The following is a 15,297-nucleotide window of genomic DNA, read 5'->3' as shown; positions in this document are numbered from 1 at the left end:
AGGACTAATTCTATTCATCTATGAATAGATGGACTCTGTCGCGACAATGACATTGCAATACCCTCCAATCACAATCTCCTCATTTCAAACGTCTAACGCTCGCGTTTTAGAACTACAGCAAGTCCAAGACATAGTCAGAATCTGGCACATCTTTTAACTACTTCGCGACTCTCGTTACAGGAGGCTCCGAACCACCAAAGCTTCAAGTATCTTCGCATAGACGTTCGATGGTCAAGGGAGCTTAAACCAGCACTTGGCAAAGGCAATACGGTTGACATTGTCATGCCAGATCCGCAGACGAACGCGCGCTCGAAGTCTACCGGCACGGACAGAGTACATCGGCGAGAATTTGGGTAGCTCAGTGAGTCTCCAGAGAACCCATTACAATCGCACGTCTTGCTCATTGTTGCACACCACAATTCTCGCAATTAGTTATGAGCCCTACAACCTTGTTCGGAATTAAGTGATGCGCAAGATTCCGTACAGCAATGCTGTTGGCAGTCTCATATGCTGCCACTCACTCACACCCTGACATAGTCGCACGTAGTATTTTAACAGGCTACTGGGCAGGATGAGCTGATAAGACGCGGTCTCCGCTTCAAAGGTCTTCGACGGATTGACACAGGCGTATTGGTTTGCCGGGTAGGGTTACACAAACAAGTATGCCTATGATATGCTATAGCCTAACTTGTTTCTCTTCTCTCTAGGTAACACTTTTGTAAAATAAATGTCTTTTTTGTTAAGACTTATCTCGCCCATTTCCATTCAGAGCCGCGAAACTCACAAAGTCCTAGACAGCCAATTGTTGGACAGTTCCAGAACAATCTGACCCAAACACGTTACTGTTCGGACGGGGAACTCCTCGATTACTCTCACTGAAATGGAAGTGTAGCCCGGCTCCAGTCACGAAGTATGTTGCACGCAGGCATCATCCAGCGCCATTTTGTTTCTTCGTTGTCTAATAACCGTTTCCTGGCCCGGGTAGGGATCGGCACGGATACATGGATAACGGATATATATATCCGCGGATATCTGTCAAAAATACAAATACGGATAGACATTAGGCAGATACGGATACGGATACGGATAAAGCAATCTTGATTAGTCATATCCATGGATATTATCCACGGATATCCGCGGATAAGACACATAAATAAAGTTATCAAGCAGATTATTACCGAGGGAGGTTTTGAATTTTTCGGCTGGCTTCTCCACAAGCTTTATTCGCCGGAACATAAGCCGCAGCCGCCGCTATCGTTTGCTCAACCGTCGGAACATGCAAACCCATCAACAGAATTGCGCCTGTTACAAAAAGTACACGCGCAGTCAAGGCATGTGTCCGACATCGATCGGTACTTTGACGATGCTGTCATTAATGTCGCAAATACTGATGGTAACGAAGACTGGCTGTTTGAGTGGTGGAACACTCATAAAGAGGAATATCCCCAAATGGCGCGAGCTGCTCGCGATTTCCTCCCCCTCCCTGCTTCTGAAGTTGCCTGTGAGCGGTTGTTCAGCCAGGGGAGAGACTTGCTTGGATTGCGCCGGCATAGAATGTATGGGGAGACTATGAGCCTATTGACTCTGTTAAAGAGTTCATATATGTCGCAATAAAATCCGTTTGTATTTCTTTGCTTCGTTCTTTTAATAATGTTAATAATGGTACTGTAGTAGAACTCCTTAATATTATATTCATGCTTTAATTATTATTTATATCAGTTTTTTATTTTGTGAGTATTATTTCTATTTTATTTCGTTTTCTTATTTAATTATAAATCTGATAACTTAACTAGTTAGTTAAAAAATTTAAAATTTTAGTTCTTGTGATTCAGATATCGCAGTCGATCAGAGCAATAATAGAATTGGGCACGAATGTGGAAACCGTAACAATAACAACAGCTTGTATGTGTGAATATAAACCGATCCATTACGTATATTATACCAGCTCATTTGCAGAGCAAGGTGAGCCGGGTTCATATGTATGGATCGTCGGATCGATCTTGACGATTATTCGACGGTCTTATTGACTCATAAGCTGAAGAAAGCGTTAATTAGGGCTGTTACGAATATTCGTAATTGCGAATATTATTCGCAACGAATATTCGCCCGAATAATTATTCGCAACGAATATTCGCCCGAATAATTATTCGCAAAATTTGGGTTGCGAATAAAGCCTGCGAGTATTATTCGCAACAATTTTCGATTGCGAATAAATTATTCGCTAAAACTTTGCGAATATTCGCAATATTCGCAATTCGCAAATTATTGAGTAGTTACTTCTATATCGGATGTCCCGTTCAGTTGCGCGTTGACGGGAAACAAATTAGTCTGCTAGTCTGCTATCTATAAAATGAGATGATAACTGTAAACCATGATTTTACTAGCTCTTACGCAACCTGACCCTAACCCTGACCCAGTTGGACGCTACAGTATATACTTATTGCCTAATTAGTCAACTTTCTAGCTTCTTCAAGCATGTCACGTGATAACTTGCGAATAACGAATAATTATTCGTATTCGCATACTTTAAGCCTGCGAATAAAATTAGCGAATATTATTCGCACTGTTTTGAATTGCGAATACGAATAACGAATATAGCGGATATCTGCGAATATTCGTATTCGCAACAGCCCTAGCGTTAATTTTTAGCCCAGTTGAACGGTGTATTTCATATTAGTGATGGTTGTAATATCTTTCATTCATATTTTGTCATTCCTAGGTGGAGATCCATGGATATGACGGATACGGATAAGCCCATTTCTTCTGGATATGGATACGGATAACGATATGTTACCTGGATACGGATACGGATATGGATAACGAAAATCCTTATCCGTGCCGATCCCTAATTATCCTGGGTTTCATCCCGTATCGCAAATAACAATTAGGCTAGCTCGTTTCCACAAGAACAAGCTGTTATTTGCGCGCAGAGCGTTTCTGTTATTCTGTCTGTTCTGTGCCTAGTTTCCTATTGTTTCCAATCACATCATCAGTTGACAAACAGAGGATAGCAATAATTTATCTAAATACTCAAACCTCCTGAGCACTTAGTCGCCGGTATGCTGCTTGCACAGAGGGGACCGCCGCGAGAAATTGTCGACCAGTAGGCGCGGTGAGTCAGCGACTAATCAAGAGTAAAAAGATCATGTGGGGCCATTGTTTGTGCAGCTCATCCGATCTAGAACCCTATGTTACATTCTATTTTGCTATTGTACAACGCATATCACATATTCTCCGTCTTGATCTTTTTCGGCTCCGTCTCGCTCTCCGGACCAAACAAAGCCTCCAAACTGCGTCCCGTAAAATATCGCGCAAAGTCATATCTTGTGCTTTGGGCCCTGGCCGCCCGTAATCCGCGCCATTCTTTTGAGGCGATCCCTTCTTTCGTCTCCTTCACCAAGTCTGGATCCGTCGTGGTCGTCAGCACGTCCCGTGCTTCGCGAATCTTTTCACAGTAGACTTCCGGATCAGGAATCGCATATCGCTGTTTGTTCCGCAATAGTTCGATTCCTGTCGGCGTGCTGCTCAACCGCGACAGTGCTGGCGTGCCCATTTTGAATCGATAGGCACGTTTCATACCTCGCCGGCCGTCGATCTCTCGCTTGGCTTGCTCGATTTCAGACGCCGGAACGGAGGGCTTTTCGAAAGACGGAGAGTTATTCAACTTCCAACCCTGCCAATTTGCGTCACGTGAAACGACAGATTTCAAAGATCGCGTGAAGGCAGGCTCCAGACCGACTGCCGCCCATGCACTCGGCGGCCGCGAAATCGTATCCTGTGTCGCTTTCAAGAATTTGGCGAGGTCAGGTGTGATCGTGCGTGGGTATATGACCGACTTGTTCGTACCGGTCGGAGGTGGAGTGTCCACTACATGGGCGAGAAGGAAATCACAGAGGAAGTAGGTTTGCGCATATATCGCGCGGCGGAATAACGGGTCCTGAAGCTGCAACTCAAACAAGGATTTGCTTGTGAGCCATTTCGGTGCGAACGTGGTCTCGTCCTCGGGTTCGATCGGGGTGCCTACCGCCGACGTTTCAGCAGGCGTGGGCATGACAGACGCGGGCGATTTTGTGCGCTGGCTCGTTGTGCCGGCGGCGGATGTGTGCCGGCGGAGTTCGTCCATGACCGTCTTGAGACTGTCTTGAAACTCGGGCTGCAATTCCGGCTTTGCCAACAATGTGGTAGGATCAGCGAATATGCGTTGCAGTGACCAAAACCGACTATACAAACTCCGTTCATCGTCCGCTTCCCAGACCGTGATATTATCCGTGTCGAATTCACCTCGGTGATTGAGACCTGATCGTTCACTGAGCGGGAACGCGTTGGCGAGAAATATGAGGATTTGCCCAGCGAATGAGGAGTTTTGTGTCTTTGAAAGGCGCCGAAGCAGAGCGTTGCAGTACCGGATCAAATCCCGACCCGGCCGTTTCTGGCCGTCCAGATTCTGTAGCCGTGAGCATAAAGAGGAGCGTAATCATCGCAAACTACATACCTTGGCGAGGCGGTCTTCGCGATGCAAAATGTATGGCCAGAATGATTGGCACCAGTCAATCGTTTGAATGTCGAGCAGGTCTTCAATATATTCGTGAGTGAGACGCAATTCACAGTGTCCTGTCCAGTTAGGTTCTCTCTTCATATCATGATTTAACAAACGCGCGTGATTGGCATACCCAATTCGTAGAGGATTAATGCGAAGTCAAGCAAATTGCATACGCGCTGCACCCGTTCCGTGTCATTCTCGATCGTGGCGCAGCTGTACAGCAGTTTCTTGCCCTCGAGTTCGAGAATCAGTGTCGTAGCTGTGGACTCGGACACGAAACCTTGGAGAATGTCCGGCAAATCTGCCGGCTCGAGTGGGACAGTGAGAGCGTCCGGTCGGAGAGGGATCGAGTTGACGATATCTGCGAGCGGTGGCGATGTCGATACTGACCCGGAAGGCGAGTGTGCTTGTGACGAGCTGGCGGACTCGTTCGGAAGCGCACCGAAGTCCATATCCGTATCAAAAATTAAATATCGGCGAGATATTCAGTTGTAGTCGTAGTGACATGCGGTCGATGCGAGCAGGGCGCAAGGTTTGATGGCGGATGAGGCTAGGGTTATTCGATTTATATTCGGATCGACTTGAGTTCGACGACATTTTCGTCCCCACATTTGCTTTCCACCGTTACTGACACAATAATGGACCTGCCATCGGTCAGCAAAGAGTCAATAGACGTAGTCTCTACCAAGTTCGACAAAATAATAGCCGACGTCTCGGAGCGAATGAACTACGTATGTTCGGCCAGCACGTGCACTCCTCTATCTAGTCCGTACTAACTGGATAGCTCATTCAACAAACATGCCAGTCAGCCGAACGACACCACGAGCAATGCGTTGCAGTTGCGGACGAGGCGGCGTGGGAGATGGACAGGCTGCGCACTATTATTGAGCGGTGTGACGAGATTGAGCTTGAGTTTGCAAAGATTAAGCGGATCGGTGAGATAGTGTATGTTTGGAATTTCATTATTATTCTGAGGAATTGCTGACGAATGAACACAGGAAGGAATTCAAAAACCGGGTGTCATATCTCGAGAAACGGGTATAACACGGTGTCGTAATCAGGATAGGATCTGTCATAGGTTTGTTTTGCTATGAGAACACTGGAAGATGTATAAGTAAGTGTCTTGAGCGAGTGTACATACGAACGGTACAATTTCTACAATCGGTTTGGAGTACGGCATGGTTGGATTGCATATTGGACTAGGCGCTAAAAATGTTTATTATCAAACTACATCTTGGCTCGTATCTGTGCCCTCGCTTTCTTCCTCTCGCCCTCTCGATGGATGTTGCTCTCGATCCGGGCCTCTTCCTCAGCGAACGGAGTGTCGCAGTAATTTATTATCTCCCGCCACATTTCTGATTTCAGCTGTCCATACGCTGGGGACTCTGCGAACATTCCGATGTTGCGTGCCTTGATAAACTCGTCCACGTCTGCCAGCGAGCCCTTTGCGTCGACAAGATTGTGGGCAATTGCGGTATCAGCAGTGAACCTGGTTGCCTCGAGCACACACTTTTGGTAAGCGGCTGGTGTAAGCTTGAATCTGAATATAGCCGACATGGGCGATGTCAACGGTGCGCCTGATCAGTTAACGGGCTATGCATAGTGGCATACAGAAAATGACCTACCAAACTCTAGCTCATTCAAACACAGGAACCCTCTGGATGGATTCATGATTCTGTAGTCGTGACACATGGATAGCATAAATCCACCAGCAAACGCGTGCCCGTTGATCATGGCTATGCAAGGTGTCGGGTATTGGAGAAAACGCTTGAACAGCGGATACAGCGCGTTGTCCCAGAAACCCGGGGTTGACCGCGCGAGCTCGAGGTCGAGGCCATTGGAGTAGAATTTCTGGATGCTGGACGTTGTAACGAGCGGCAGTTTCTCGCCAGACAAAAATGAATCTTCGAGCACGTCTAGGGCGTGGGCGAGTGTGACGCACATCTCTGGGGTGAGGCGGTTGTCGGGTGGGGAGTTGATGGTGAGGAGGTAGTATCTGCCTGAGTCTGCTTTGGAGAGGATGATGTTGCCCTTTGAGGCGGCATTGTGGACCGGAAATACAATTGGAAGCTGCATTGCATTGTATTGGCTACTACAGTTGCTCTTAAGTATTTGGTGCAAATCAAGAATGGTGGAGAGAACGGTATTGTATATTATTTTTATACCATGCCAACCCCACATCTGAGCCGAGGATGTTCGCCGCACACGAGGTCGACTTAGCTTACTGCTATTAAGAGTCGATTTCGATGCGCCATTGGCCCCCACAAAATTCATCGGCAGATCCTATTGACCCAAATCAAATTATTATGCTACTGATTGGGTAATTCGAAATACTACAAAGCGCAATAGTTGTGTCCACAAGTGATTTTGTGTACGGCCAAATCATAACTAATGCGATATTATCCACTTGACCTCCTAAACCAGCCGCTAATGTTCCAGTTACGCAACCCTAAACCTGGCGTAATAGCCGAGCCACTTGGTGCGGCTCACAGAGTAGCGTTGACTCGATCGATCTGCATACTGATTGGCATTGCGGAGAAGTTACATCAGAATCTGGTCAATGCAATTGATAGTATAGTATTGTCTGACAACGCGAGACTGCCATATCGGAAATGTAGTAGACAATGACAAAAGCTCGATGATTTGATATTGGAATGATCCAGATATCTATTTCAGACTCGTCGAATGAATGTCGTAATTGTTGCATTTATTTATTATCGACGACAATAAGTTATGTAATATATATAACAATTGTTAACACGCACAACATCGTTTTCATTAATCAGACAACATCCGGGACTGGACGTGTCCCCCACCAGTTGAGCACGGCGGCGAGACCGACGGTGTCGAGCAGCTCTCCAATGATTTTTGCCAGAACGTAATCGAGCGGCCGCTTCTCGGCGAACACGTTGACGAACGCGCCGGGGACGGTACTGATGGCAAAGAGTAGAGTACCGAGATATATGGCACCTTTGTTGGTGACTGTGCCAGTTGACTGGAGCAGTGCGGCGACGGCGTATGTCTTTGCGGCCGAGCCTACGACGGACGAGCCCCAGACCGCGAGCGCTCCGGCGGCTTCTTTGGACTTGACAAATTCCTCGGGAGTGTCGGATGTTTTCACACGGTCATAGACGGAGCCAAAAACCGGAGCCGAAAGCAGTAGACTGGCGCCGTGTGAGTAGGCGGTTCCGAGTGCGATCGCACTGGCGATGTTAGTTTGCATTGTCCATATATCATGCATATCCTGTGATTCTGACAACCCTACCTGGGAGTGACGGACGGGAAAAATTTCAAGGACATTTTGTTGATGGCAGTAGCAACTGACAATTCACAGCACAAGAGCAAGGAGATTGAGCTCGGCGGGTATATATAGCATAATATTACCTGGGCTAAACGTTCGAACGAGAGCAATGATCATCACGACAGCCACGCGGCCGGACAACGTCATAGGGAATGGCCAGGCAGTCTGCTGATCCCCGCCATGTGACAAACCATACAATATCCAGTATGTAGATATTGCCCCTGCTTAAGTTACCAAAGAACCAGTTCTTTGCAGTGCACGAGATCCCTGAATGAACTCACTGTGCGGCTATTCGCGGCTATTAACTGTTGTAGTAAAATAAATAATTGCACTAGGCGAGAATCGAACTCCCGCTGTCCCACAACTTAGTCAACTGGCGCAGTGGTCCGCAGTCTCATGATTTACCCGGCCCTCAAGCTGCACGGTTGTTGATTGGCCTGCAGTTTGCGATATTCTTCGCGCCCTATCTGCTTGCAGTGGCAGTCTCGTATAAATCACATACACGGGTTATTGACAGGTAAGTGAGTGGCATGATCGCATATTATGTATAAAGCAGTACTAAGCTATTATTCAGAATGTCCAGTGGCGGTCCCGTTAGTATCGCGAAGGCATGTTTGGTACTTAGCACCTTGCCTAGACACTCTGTAGCTAACAACAGTAGAAATACTCGCTCAGGTCGACCGGTATCTGGGAGAAGATCCGGAAGATGCTCGCGGTGGTAGGTGTCATACCTTTCATTAAGTATTCGGCATGATGCTAATTGGGTTCATTGCAGGATCCTAATCGATCGACCGGCAATCCACTGGTTCCGCTCTACAGAGTGCCATCGACCGGTTCGCGCCCCGAAGCAGCGACATACCGCGACCCTACGACTCTGCCAGCGGCAGACATCGCAGACAATCAGTACTACAACCGGGATACCCGCCGTGCGTATCCCCGGATAGCAATGTACAGCCAGTCCGACATCGGCGGTCTTCTCCTGTACGGATCAGCTGCCGTGCCGAGAATCGCAAAAGGCAACGCCGGAGCGAACGCCTTGACAACGATTAAAGACGGGTCGCTGAGTTTGACCGATGCGATTAAGGAGTCCCCGAAAGACATCATCTTTGGCGAAATCCTCGACAAGGACGGGTTGCCCCCGTTCCCCACGCCCCTGCGAAAGAACTTGAAGTGGGAGCTCTTGACTGAGTCGGAGAGTGGAATGTACAGTGAGGAGTATCCGGTTAGGACGTTTCATTAGACTCATAGATTTGTACACTGGTAATGCATGGTATCTACGATACGGTACAGTTGCTTAGTCTACAACTTCTACACTTTGCCCATTTCAGGATATATTAGGTTCCGCCCGCACAAAATGTCTCGACGCCGTCGAGCTCGGACTGGATCTGTGTCCGACAGTACGACTCGTACGCATTGATCAGCGGAGTAACCACAATCTTCCGCACAAGTCCGTCCACCCGGAGAAATATCTCGCCTGGAACAGACGGCAGTGGGAAATGCTCGTCCTGCTCGACGGCGAGCTCGAGAATCTTGTTGTACAGCTGCACGAGTGTCTCACACAACATGATGACGACCTCGGAGTAGTCGAGGTCGAACGGGACAAAAGGCGTCATGAGGTGCACATATTCGACCTCGGGCTGCTGGTTTCGCGATTTCGACGACCAAAACATTATGCCCTTGGTTCGTTAACTGGAGTACGGACAACATACATAAATCGTGCAAACATGCCTTTGATTGCCGTTGATCTAGTGATTCGACGTAGGTTTCGTACTCGTGCAACAGGGCATCAAACGTCTTCATATAGTCAGACCAATCCGCCCATTCCAGTAGATTCGACAGTGATATTCCGAGATAATAAAAGTTCGCCGCTCTACTATGTTAGCGTGCACTACGGGCTTAATACCGCATCGCGAGCTTACCGTTTAGCGTACCGCCGTTTGTCAAAGATAGTCGACACGTCTTTGTTCGTCAGGAGCATTACGTTGAGAAAATAGACCTCGTTCTCGCACCTGCTTGAGTTAGTCCTTCGCATTATGCCACTAATTCTTGTCTTCGTGCCTCGACTTACGTCTCCTTGATTAGTTGCAGGGCGGATATCCGTTTCATGGACAGTTCGAGAATCAATTCCACATTAGCACTCATTCTGATTACACAAGCGCAGTCGGCGCAATCTGAAAAATGTCTCCTCCTATTTGTCGAGAGTAGCGTACAATGAATACACTGTGGAACCAAGTGCGATAAGGCCGATTGTGTCAGCTCCGCGATGCGCCGCGCATTTGGACGGACCCTTTGTATCGTGAGCCTCACGGACGCATCAATCCACCACAACCAGCCCAACTCACCGTTAACAGTTAACTATGTCGTTGCCATGACCGCAGAACTCAGGAAACCGTTTCTAAAGAAGCAAGTGATCAAGTTATTGAGCGACGCGGCAAATCTGGCAAATTATGTTTTCGATTTCGGCATGTCCGGACCAGTTCAGGTCGTTAAGGTACGCGCGGCCCTGTCTTCCAGCTAAGTTCACAGTGCTAATAGATTAGTTCATCTCATACGAATCCGACCCGCCAGAGAAATATATCGAAACTTTGGTGTCCGACAAACGCGACATCGTTCACGCCATATTCTCGCCTCACTGTGCCCGCACATTTTCGTCGTACGGCCCCGGTGAATGCTGCATAATTCTTCACGACTAACTGGAATAGAACGTACTCCCGCCGCATTACTGAAAACACAAAAGGCTGCATCATCCGGATTTTGTCTGCCCGTCTGCATTTAATGCCGTCTATTGCCATAAACCCCTCCGGTATCATCAGCGTCGATCTGGACGCATCGACACCTATGTTGGCCACAACATACGCCGACATCCCCGAACCAGAGAGCAAACTGGTGCCGGTACTGTACATCACGAAATTCGCGTACATCGGCGCTGATGGCACGGATTTACTGGGTGACCCGCATATGCTGCGGCAAAGTATGCGGGTCAGAGCAGCGATACGGGACCGCTACGCGGTCGCACCGAGAAGCGCCGAGGGCGTGTCGCCTGAGTCTCCCAAGACCGAGAAATTCAAGACGCCGACGCAGCTCCGGACGCCTAATCAACCCGTCGCGAATACGCAGACAGAAATTGCGACCAATGTCGGCGACGGCGCGCGCGAGGAGAACCAACAAACCCAGGAGATTAGTGTTTCAGACTTTGCGACCCAGCCGCCTGCGGACTGGACCACAAACTCGTCGATCGAGGGTGCAGAGCGAACAGAGATAGAGCAGGCTGCTGTAGAGCGTGACGAACCGTCGTTTGGGAGCGACCGAGTTGACACTTCTATGGAGTTGTCGAGGTCCGAAGTTGTTGCCAAAACCGGTCTCGACGACGAGGACGCGGAGGACGTACCAGTAGGCACATCGCTTATCTATATTACTGATCGTCTATGTCTAATGTGTTCAAGGTCCCTTTGGAAGTACCATACAGAGACGGATTTCTCAAAATCGCCCCAACAATAATGAGCACGACAGTGTTTTACCGGCCTCTCGGTGAGCGGCCGAATCCGCAACAAGACCAACAACGGGGTTCACACCGTGGAGTGCATTCTCAGTCTGTCGACCATGTGTCATCTACGCCGCCAATGGCGCGTTCATCGTCGCCGATATGCGCTTGGAGCCAGTCACCGCCTCCGTACCAACGCCCACCACCGCCGTCAACTACTCAGACAACCCCGAATACGCCGAAATCCAGAGTATCGGGTCTGGAGCCAGTTGAACACGGGTATACGCAAGTCCGCTGGTCACCGATACTCCAGTCGCCGCTTCAGGTCGGCAGATTGCGAGTACCAGATGGACACGTCGTCCAGGTTCAAGACTCACAAAGTGCGCGACCGAATGAAATACCGTCTTCGCCTCTTAGCGGATTCAAGTCAGGTGAACGGGCTGTCCGAGAAAGCGTTCAAACCTCTCCACTGGAAGGACCTCGGGACTCAGAATGCTCGTCGCCAATCGCCTACGAGGGGCTATATGTTGCGACGACAGATGCACCGTTCACGACCGTCAATACGGTAACGGCCGAGGAGCGTCCACTCAAACGCAAAAGGCGGCATCTAGTTCCGAGATTTACAGAGTTTGATAGACAAATCGATCTCGAGAGTCTGCTCCTCGAAGACCGACGCAAGTTTAAAGAACTCATAAACCGGGAAGGTGATTAGTATAACTGTATTCTATGTGTACAATATATAAGATCAACGTCTTCCGCTCTCGCCACGTGCTTCGGTCCATTCTCCCGCGCCTGTCTCACGGGGTCGCAGTTCGGCCGTGGACGCCGGTGCTGCAGTGCCGGCGTAGCTTTGTAACTCTCGTTCCTCGGCGTGGTCCTCAGATTCGAGTACAGCTTTCTGGTTTGCTGAAAAATGTAGTCGTCGTTCCTGAGTTATCACTCTGAGGTTCTGATATTGTTAGTGTTGTCCCAAAATGCAATAGCCTCGATACCGACCAGTACTAGCTCACTCTCGGGAATTCTGTTTCTCGGTAGCTGGCGGGCTTCAGTCCGGATATACCGCCTCGACACGTCTGTTGCTCCTTCAGCTAGGTCATGTCAGTAATTTCCCTAATGTCAGCTGTAACACAAACCCAACCCACCTGAAAATCCAATTGCGTACGACATCTTCTTGCCCCATCCTTGCTCGTATAGTCGCGGCTGGTCCCAGGCCGTTTCGCACGAATCGGCCTATATGTGTGAGCACTTTGTCAAAGTTCAGCTGGGAAAACCCACGTGTATCCATCGTTTCTGTGTCTCTGAATACACTTCTGTCCACACCTAAGCAGCGTCAGTATGACAGGGCGATTGCAGTCACCGCCATAAACTCACATGATCCTCCGCACACCATACCCATCTTGCACGGGAACCGAGCGAGCGACACAGCAGCGTAAAGCACTGGCAAACATTAGCTTCGATTCACCAGTAAGGGCACAGCAAGGGATGACTGACCATAGCCCACTCTCCACACCTGCCCTTTCTGAAGGTGAGCAGTTTCCGCGGATGCCCATATCGGGGGAACCGCACAAGCGTCTTGCACACCTTGCATTCATAGAGCTCCACGCGTCCCGCACCGTCGCCCCGTTCTTGCGGTGTTGGCGCCGTGCCGCCGATTGCAGCTGTTTCGCCCTTTACCAGACATTAGCGCGCCTCCTTACTCGAGCACATATAGCCATGAACCCGACATCAGCGACATACCGAGCAGTTTGTGCATGCCGGCTCGTTCACCCAGGTAAAGAAGTCTTCTCGAAACCACTTTAACAAGGCCCGGATGAGGTGATCCTGCATGCCCCAGCTTTCGTCATTCTCAGCAGCCTGCTCGGCCTCGGAGTACAGTCGCTCAAGCGGCAATGCCTCCAGTGCTTCGTCTAGCAAAGCTTGATCTTCGAGTACCAGCGGTGTTCGGGACAGGTTGTGGAGTTCGCGTGAGAACGGAGATTGAATGAGCGGTGCGGTTGGCTGCGGCCTAGTCATAGTTGGAACTGGCGGACGATTGCCCGTCGCAGCCCGGTATTGTGCGGCCACATTGTGAATCCAGTCGCCGGACATGCCGATTCTACTAATGTACTATCGGAGTAGTGACGATGTCGATAAGATATATTATTTACGAGCCAGGGCCGGATCAGCGGCGTACCCGTCGCTGGAACTCGGCTGCGTCACGTGGTTCCGGGAGTCACCTAGATAAATGCCAAATTATTCCTAGAAATGGACAATATCGGCAATATCAGGTCCAGTTTGGTGTAAACAAGTTCGTAATGGGCAAATTCAGCGGCTGTTTCCATAAAATATTTGAAATGTGTTGATCTGCCTGCAATAGTATTATGATGTCGTGCTATCAAACGGCGATCCCACGGTGTAACAGCTTCATGCCCAACATGCACAGTTTATCACATCTGACACATTTCTGCCAGTACAAAGGGTAAATGGTCGCGGGCCACACGAGGAGGTGACTGAGATATTTTGCTGCAGCTGCTCAGTTGCGAGTTAGTGTTTCTGTTTGCTCGTCGCATTTATGAATTTCCATGCCAAAGTTCGATCTACGTTATGATTTGAGGACCGTCGACATACTTGTTACTAGAGTATTTCAGACTAATGGGAACATTCCCGAAGCTGTCAGATTAGTCTTGATAGTCCGGATGGATGTACGACGCGTATGCATCGAAACCTTCTAAAGTCCACGGCAAGCTAACTCATAGCCTTATTGTAATCTCACGGTTTGGGGAAATGCGAAATCCCACAGATTTGCTCTGGACTGATATCAACGGCCTATCACTGTAACTAATAACCTTTACTTTGTTGCGCATAGATTGCGACCCCTCTTGAAACCAGCCGTAGAGCGAGAGGGAATGAGAAGCCGAGCCCACAGCGTCAGGCAAGATATCATATGTCTCTTAACTGGCCTCCGATAAACTTCAGAAGGCTCCTGATATACCGATCGGTATGTCCGATTGGCCGACCCCAACTGCCATACACTTCGGATTTGGTCATAGCATTGGAGAGTCAGGCTGAGCGGCAGTGATAATCGGTCCGGGCTCAGTGTACGGCGCGAAATCCCGTGACTGCGCGTCCGGCACGCGGGGAAGGCGGCGCGTGTGCGATAAGGAACGCGACCCTAATCCTAACCTGCCGCTCCTTTCGCCCTCGCAGCGTCTGAATATAAGGGCGCCCCAACATGCGAAACCGAAACCATTGTTGAGACCATCTTAGTCACGACTTTCTAGTGGAGATATAGTGTTCTGTTGTCACAATGGCACCCAAAGCCCTCATCGACCACGTTGTGATGTACGTCAAAGATGTCAAGAAATGCCGTGCATTCTACGAGCCGATCCTCGCTCTTCTGGGAGCGGAAGTCAAATGGGACAGGGGTAAGCTTCAAATGCAGCCAAGCACGAAACTCACTCACAATCATTAATTGTCTAGAGGATGACGGCTACGTCTGCTTCGCGACTCCTGGTGTCCCTACACGGTTTATCATCGCCGGTGGGCCCAACACGCGCGTGGGCAAGAATCACGTTGCTTTCAAGGCCGACAGCGAGGACGTGGTGCAACGGTTCCATGAGCTGGCGCTCAAGCTGGGTGGGGAAGACTATGGAAAGCCAGGAATTAGGGAGAATTATGCGCCGGATTATTACGCTGCATTTGTTTTGGATCCAGAAGGAAATAATGTCGAGCTTGTCAAGTGGCCATCCGAGGATTAGTTCCTTTGTTGTAATTGTAATGGAATAACAATGCAATGCTGCGGAAATACAATGCATTCCAACTCACTAGCGGTCCGCACAATCAGGTTGTTGCAAGGGGCTAAATCTGCTAAGGAGGAAGCCAACCTAGTGGATCCCGACTCTCATAAATGTTATGCCCAAACCTCCCACGGCGTATCTCGGACTAGTATTGAGTGGCATAAAGTTGTCCAGCGACTTTCTGTGCCTATCCGAGTGA

General features: G+C 49.2%; 9 protein-coding genes across 9 annotated transcripts; 4 read left to right on the top strand and 5 right to left on the bottom strand.

Moving 5' to 3' along the window:
- Nucleotides 1-2,733: 2,733 nt before the first annotated feature.
- POJ06DRAFT_257550 (THO complex, subunit THOC1) lies at nt 2,734-5,064 on the bottom strand. The gene is made up of 3 exons (XM_056188162.1): nt 4,671-5,064; nt 4,493-4,611; nt 2,734-4,444 (listed from the first exon to the last, which is right to left on the bottom strand). The coding sequence occupies exons 1-3, from the start codon at nt 4,990-4,992 to the stop codon at nt 3,224-3,226; spliced, it is 1,662 nt and encodes a 553-aa protein (XP_056042078.1). The 5' UTR covers nt 4,993-5,064; the 3' UTR covers nt 2,734-3,223.
- An 85-nt stretch (nt 5,065-5,149) lies between these two features.
- POJ06DRAFT_257547 (uncharacterized protein) lies at nt 5,150-5,748 on the top strand. Its single transcript, XM_056188161.1, has 3 exons — nt 5,150-5,271; nt 5,325-5,485; nt 5,539-5,748. Exons 1-3 carry the CDS (start codon nt 5,179-5,181, stop codon nt 5,582-5,584), a joined length of 300 nt encoding a protein of 99 aa, XP_056042077.1. The 5' UTR covers nt 5,150-5,178; the 3' UTR covers nt 5,585-5,748.
- Nucleotides 5,749-5,767: 19 nt separating this feature from the next.
- POJ06DRAFT_239514 (ClpP/crotonase-like domain-containing protein) lies at nt 5,768-6,616 on the bottom strand (the record flags this gene model as incomplete). Its single annotated transcript, XM_056186042.1, has 2 exons — nt 5,768-6,117; nt 6,166-6,616. 2 exons carry the CDS (start codon nt 6,614-6,616, stop codon nt 5,768-5,770), a joined length of 801 nt encoding a protein of 266 aa, XP_056042076.1.
- A 338-nt stretch (nt 6,617-6,954) lies between these two features.
- POJ06DRAFT_257544 (uncharacterized protein) lies at nt 6,955-8,276 on the bottom strand. Its single transcript, XM_056188160.1, has 2 exons — nt 7,806-8,276; nt 6,955-7,743 (listed from the first exon to the last, which is right to left on the bottom strand). Exons 1-2 carry the CDS (start codon nt 7,838-7,840, stop codon nt 7,323-7,325), a joined length of 456 nt encoding a protein of 151 aa, XP_056042075.1. The 5' UTR covers nt 7,841-8,276; the 3' UTR covers nt 6,955-7,322.
- POJ06DRAFT_257543 (uncharacterized protein) lies at nt 8,277-9,127 on the top strand. Its single transcript, XM_056188159.1, has 4 exons — nt 8,277-8,358; nt 8,416-8,449; nt 8,503-8,559; nt 8,617-9,127. Exons 2-4 carry the CDS (start codon nt 8,417-8,419, stop codon nt 9,079-9,081), a joined length of 555 nt encoding a protein of 184 aa, XP_056042074.1. The 5' UTR covers nt 8,277-8,358; nt 8,416; the 3' UTR covers nt 9,082-9,127.
- On the bottom strand, nt 9,128-10,130 carry POJ06DRAFT_257540 (uncharacterized protein). The gene is made up of 4 exons (XM_056188158.1): nt 9,910-10,130; nt 9,761-9,850; nt 9,570-9,711; nt 9,128-9,517 (listed from the first exon to the last, which is right to left on the bottom strand). Exons 1-4 carry the CDS (start codon nt 9,981-9,983, stop codon nt 9,176-9,178), a joined length of 648 nt encoding a protein of 215 aa, XP_056042073.1. The 5' UTR covers nt 9,984-10,130; the 3' UTR covers nt 9,128-9,175.
- On the top strand, nt 10,131-12,048 carry POJ06DRAFT_212741 (uncharacterized protein). Its single transcript, XM_056185468.1, has 4 exons — nt 10,131-10,332; nt 10,382-10,494; nt 10,544-11,231; nt 11,285-12,048. The coding sequence occupies exons 1-4, from the start codon at nt 10,210-10,212 to the stop codon at nt 12,032-12,034; spliced, it is 1,674 nt and encodes a 557-aa protein (XP_056042072.1). The 5' UTR covers nt 10,131-10,209; the 3' UTR covers nt 12,035-12,048.
- POJ06DRAFT_257528 (uncharacterized protein) lies at nt 12,049-13,522 on the bottom strand. The gene is made up of 7 exons (XM_056188157.1): nt 13,060-13,522; nt 12,814-12,990; nt 12,694-12,759; nt 12,598-12,642; nt 12,465-12,552; nt 12,319-12,410; nt 12,049-12,271 (listed from the first exon to the last, which is right to left on the bottom strand). The coding sequence occupies exons 1-7, from the start codon at nt 13,408-13,410 to the stop codon at nt 12,068-12,070; spliced, it is 1,023 nt and encodes a 340-aa protein (XP_056042071.1). The 5' UTR covers nt 13,411-13,522; the 3' UTR covers nt 12,049-12,067.
- Nucleotides 13,523-14,503: 981 nt separating this feature from the next.
- On the top strand, nt 14,504-15,119 carry POJ06DRAFT_302536 (Glyoxalase/Bleomycin resistance protein/Dihydroxybiphenyl dioxygenase). Its single transcript, XM_056190768.1, has 2 exons — nt 14,504-14,726; nt 14,782-15,119. The coding sequence occupies exons 1-2, from the start codon at nt 14,609-14,611 to the stop codon at nt 15,057-15,059; spliced, it is 396 nt and encodes a 131-aa protein (XP_056042070.1). The 5' UTR covers nt 14,504-14,608; the 3' UTR covers nt 15,060-15,119.
- Nucleotides 15,120-15,297: the final 178 nt, after the last annotated feature.

Source organism: Lipomyces tetrasporus (assembly GCF_029532465.1).
Source record: "Lipomyces tetrasporus strain NRRL Y-64009 chromosome Unknown POJ06scaffold_8, whole genome shotgun sequence".
NCBI classification, from domain to species: Eukaryota; Fungi; Ascomycota; class Lipomycetes; order Lipomycetales; family Lipomycetaceae; genus Lipomyces; species Lipomyces tetrasporus.
The sequence above is the reverse complement of the archived record's forward strand: the minus strand, read 5'-3'. Positions and strand labels throughout refer to the sequence as shown.

Coding starts and splice junctions, on each gene's coding strand:
- POJ06DRAFT_257550 (XM_056188162.1), bottom strand. CDS start 4,992: ATGGACTTCGGTGCGCTTCCGAACGAGTCCGCCAGCTCGTCACAAGCA. Junction 4,612..4,670: donor ATTAATCCTCTACGAATTGG/GTATGCCAATCA, acceptor CTAACTGGACAG/GACACTGTGAATTGCGTCTC. Junction 4,445..4,492: donor GCGAAGACCGCCTCGCCAAG/GTATGTAGTTTG, acceptor TCACGGCTACAG/AATCTGGACGGCCAGAAACG.
- POJ06DRAFT_257547 (XM_056188161.1), top strand. CDS start 5,179: ATGGACCTGCCATCGGTCAGCAAAGAGTCAATAGACGTAGTCTCTACC. Junction 5,272..5,324: donor TCTCGGAGCGAATGAACTAC/GTATGTTCGGCC, acceptor CTAACTGGATAG/CTCATTCAACAAACATGCCA. Junction 5,486..5,538: donor AAGCGGATCGGTGAGATAGT/GTATGTTTGGAA, acceptor GAATGAACACAG/GAAGGAATTCAAAAACCGGG.
- POJ06DRAFT_257544 (XM_056188160.1), bottom strand. CDS start 7,840: ATGTCCTTGAAATTTTTCCCGTCCGTCACTCCCAG. Junction 7,744..7,805: donor TTCCCGTCCGTCACTCCCAG/GTAGGGTTGTCA, acceptor TAACATCGCCAG/TGCGATCGCACTCGGAACCG.
- POJ06DRAFT_257543 (XM_056188159.1), top strand. CDS start 8,417: ATGTCCAGTGGCGGTCCCGTTAGTATCGCGAAG. Junction 8,450..8,502: donor GTCCCGTTAGTATCGCGAAG/GCATGTTTGGTA, acceptor TAACAACAGTAG/AAATACTCGCTCAGGTCGAC. Junction 8,560..8,616: donor TCCGGAAGATGCTCGCGGTG/GTAGGTGTCATA, acceptor GGTTCATTGCAG/GATCCTAATCGATCGACCGG.
- POJ06DRAFT_257540 (XM_056188158.1), bottom strand. CDS start 9,983: ATGAGTGCTAATGTGGAATTGATTCTCGAACTGTCCATGAAACGGATA. Junction 9,712..9,760: donor AAACGGCGGTACGCTAAACG/GTAAGCTCGCGA, acceptor CTAACATAGTAG/AGCGGCGAACTTTTATTATC. Junction 9,518..9,569: donor TAGATCAACGGCAATCAAAG/GCATGTTTGCAC, acceptor TAACGAACCAAG/GGCATAATGTTTTGGTCGTC.
- POJ06DRAFT_212741 (XM_056185468.1), top strand. CDS start 10,210: ATGACCGCAGAACTCAGGAAACCGTTTCTAAAGAAGCAAGTGATCAAG. Junction 10,495..10,543: donor TGTGCCCGCACATTTTCGTC/GTACGGCCCCGG, acceptor TAACTGGAATAG/AACGTACTCCCGCCGCATTA. Junction 11,232..11,284: donor AGGACGCGGAGGACGTACCA/GTAGGCACATCG, acceptor AATGTGTTCAAG/GTCCCTTTGGAAGTACCATA.
- POJ06DRAFT_257528 (XM_056188157.1), bottom strand. CDS start 13,410: ATGTCCGGCGACTGGATTCACAATGTGGCCGCACAATACCGGGCTGCG. Junction 12,553..12,597: donor CACAGAAACGATGGATACAC/GTGGGTTTTCCC, acceptor TCACACATATAG/GCCGATTCGTGCGAAACGGC. Junction 12,411..12,464: donor GTACGCAATTGGATTTTCAG/GTGGGTTGGGTT, acceptor GACATGACCTAG/CTGAAGGAGCAACAGACGTG.
- POJ06DRAFT_302536 (XM_056190768.1), top strand. CDS start 14,609: ATGGCACCCAAAGCCCTCATCGACCACGTTGTGATGTACGTCAAAGAT. Junction 14,727..14,781: donor GGAAGTCAAATGGGACAGGG/GTAAGCTTCAAA, acceptor TTAATTGTCTAG/AGGATGACGGCTACGTCTGC.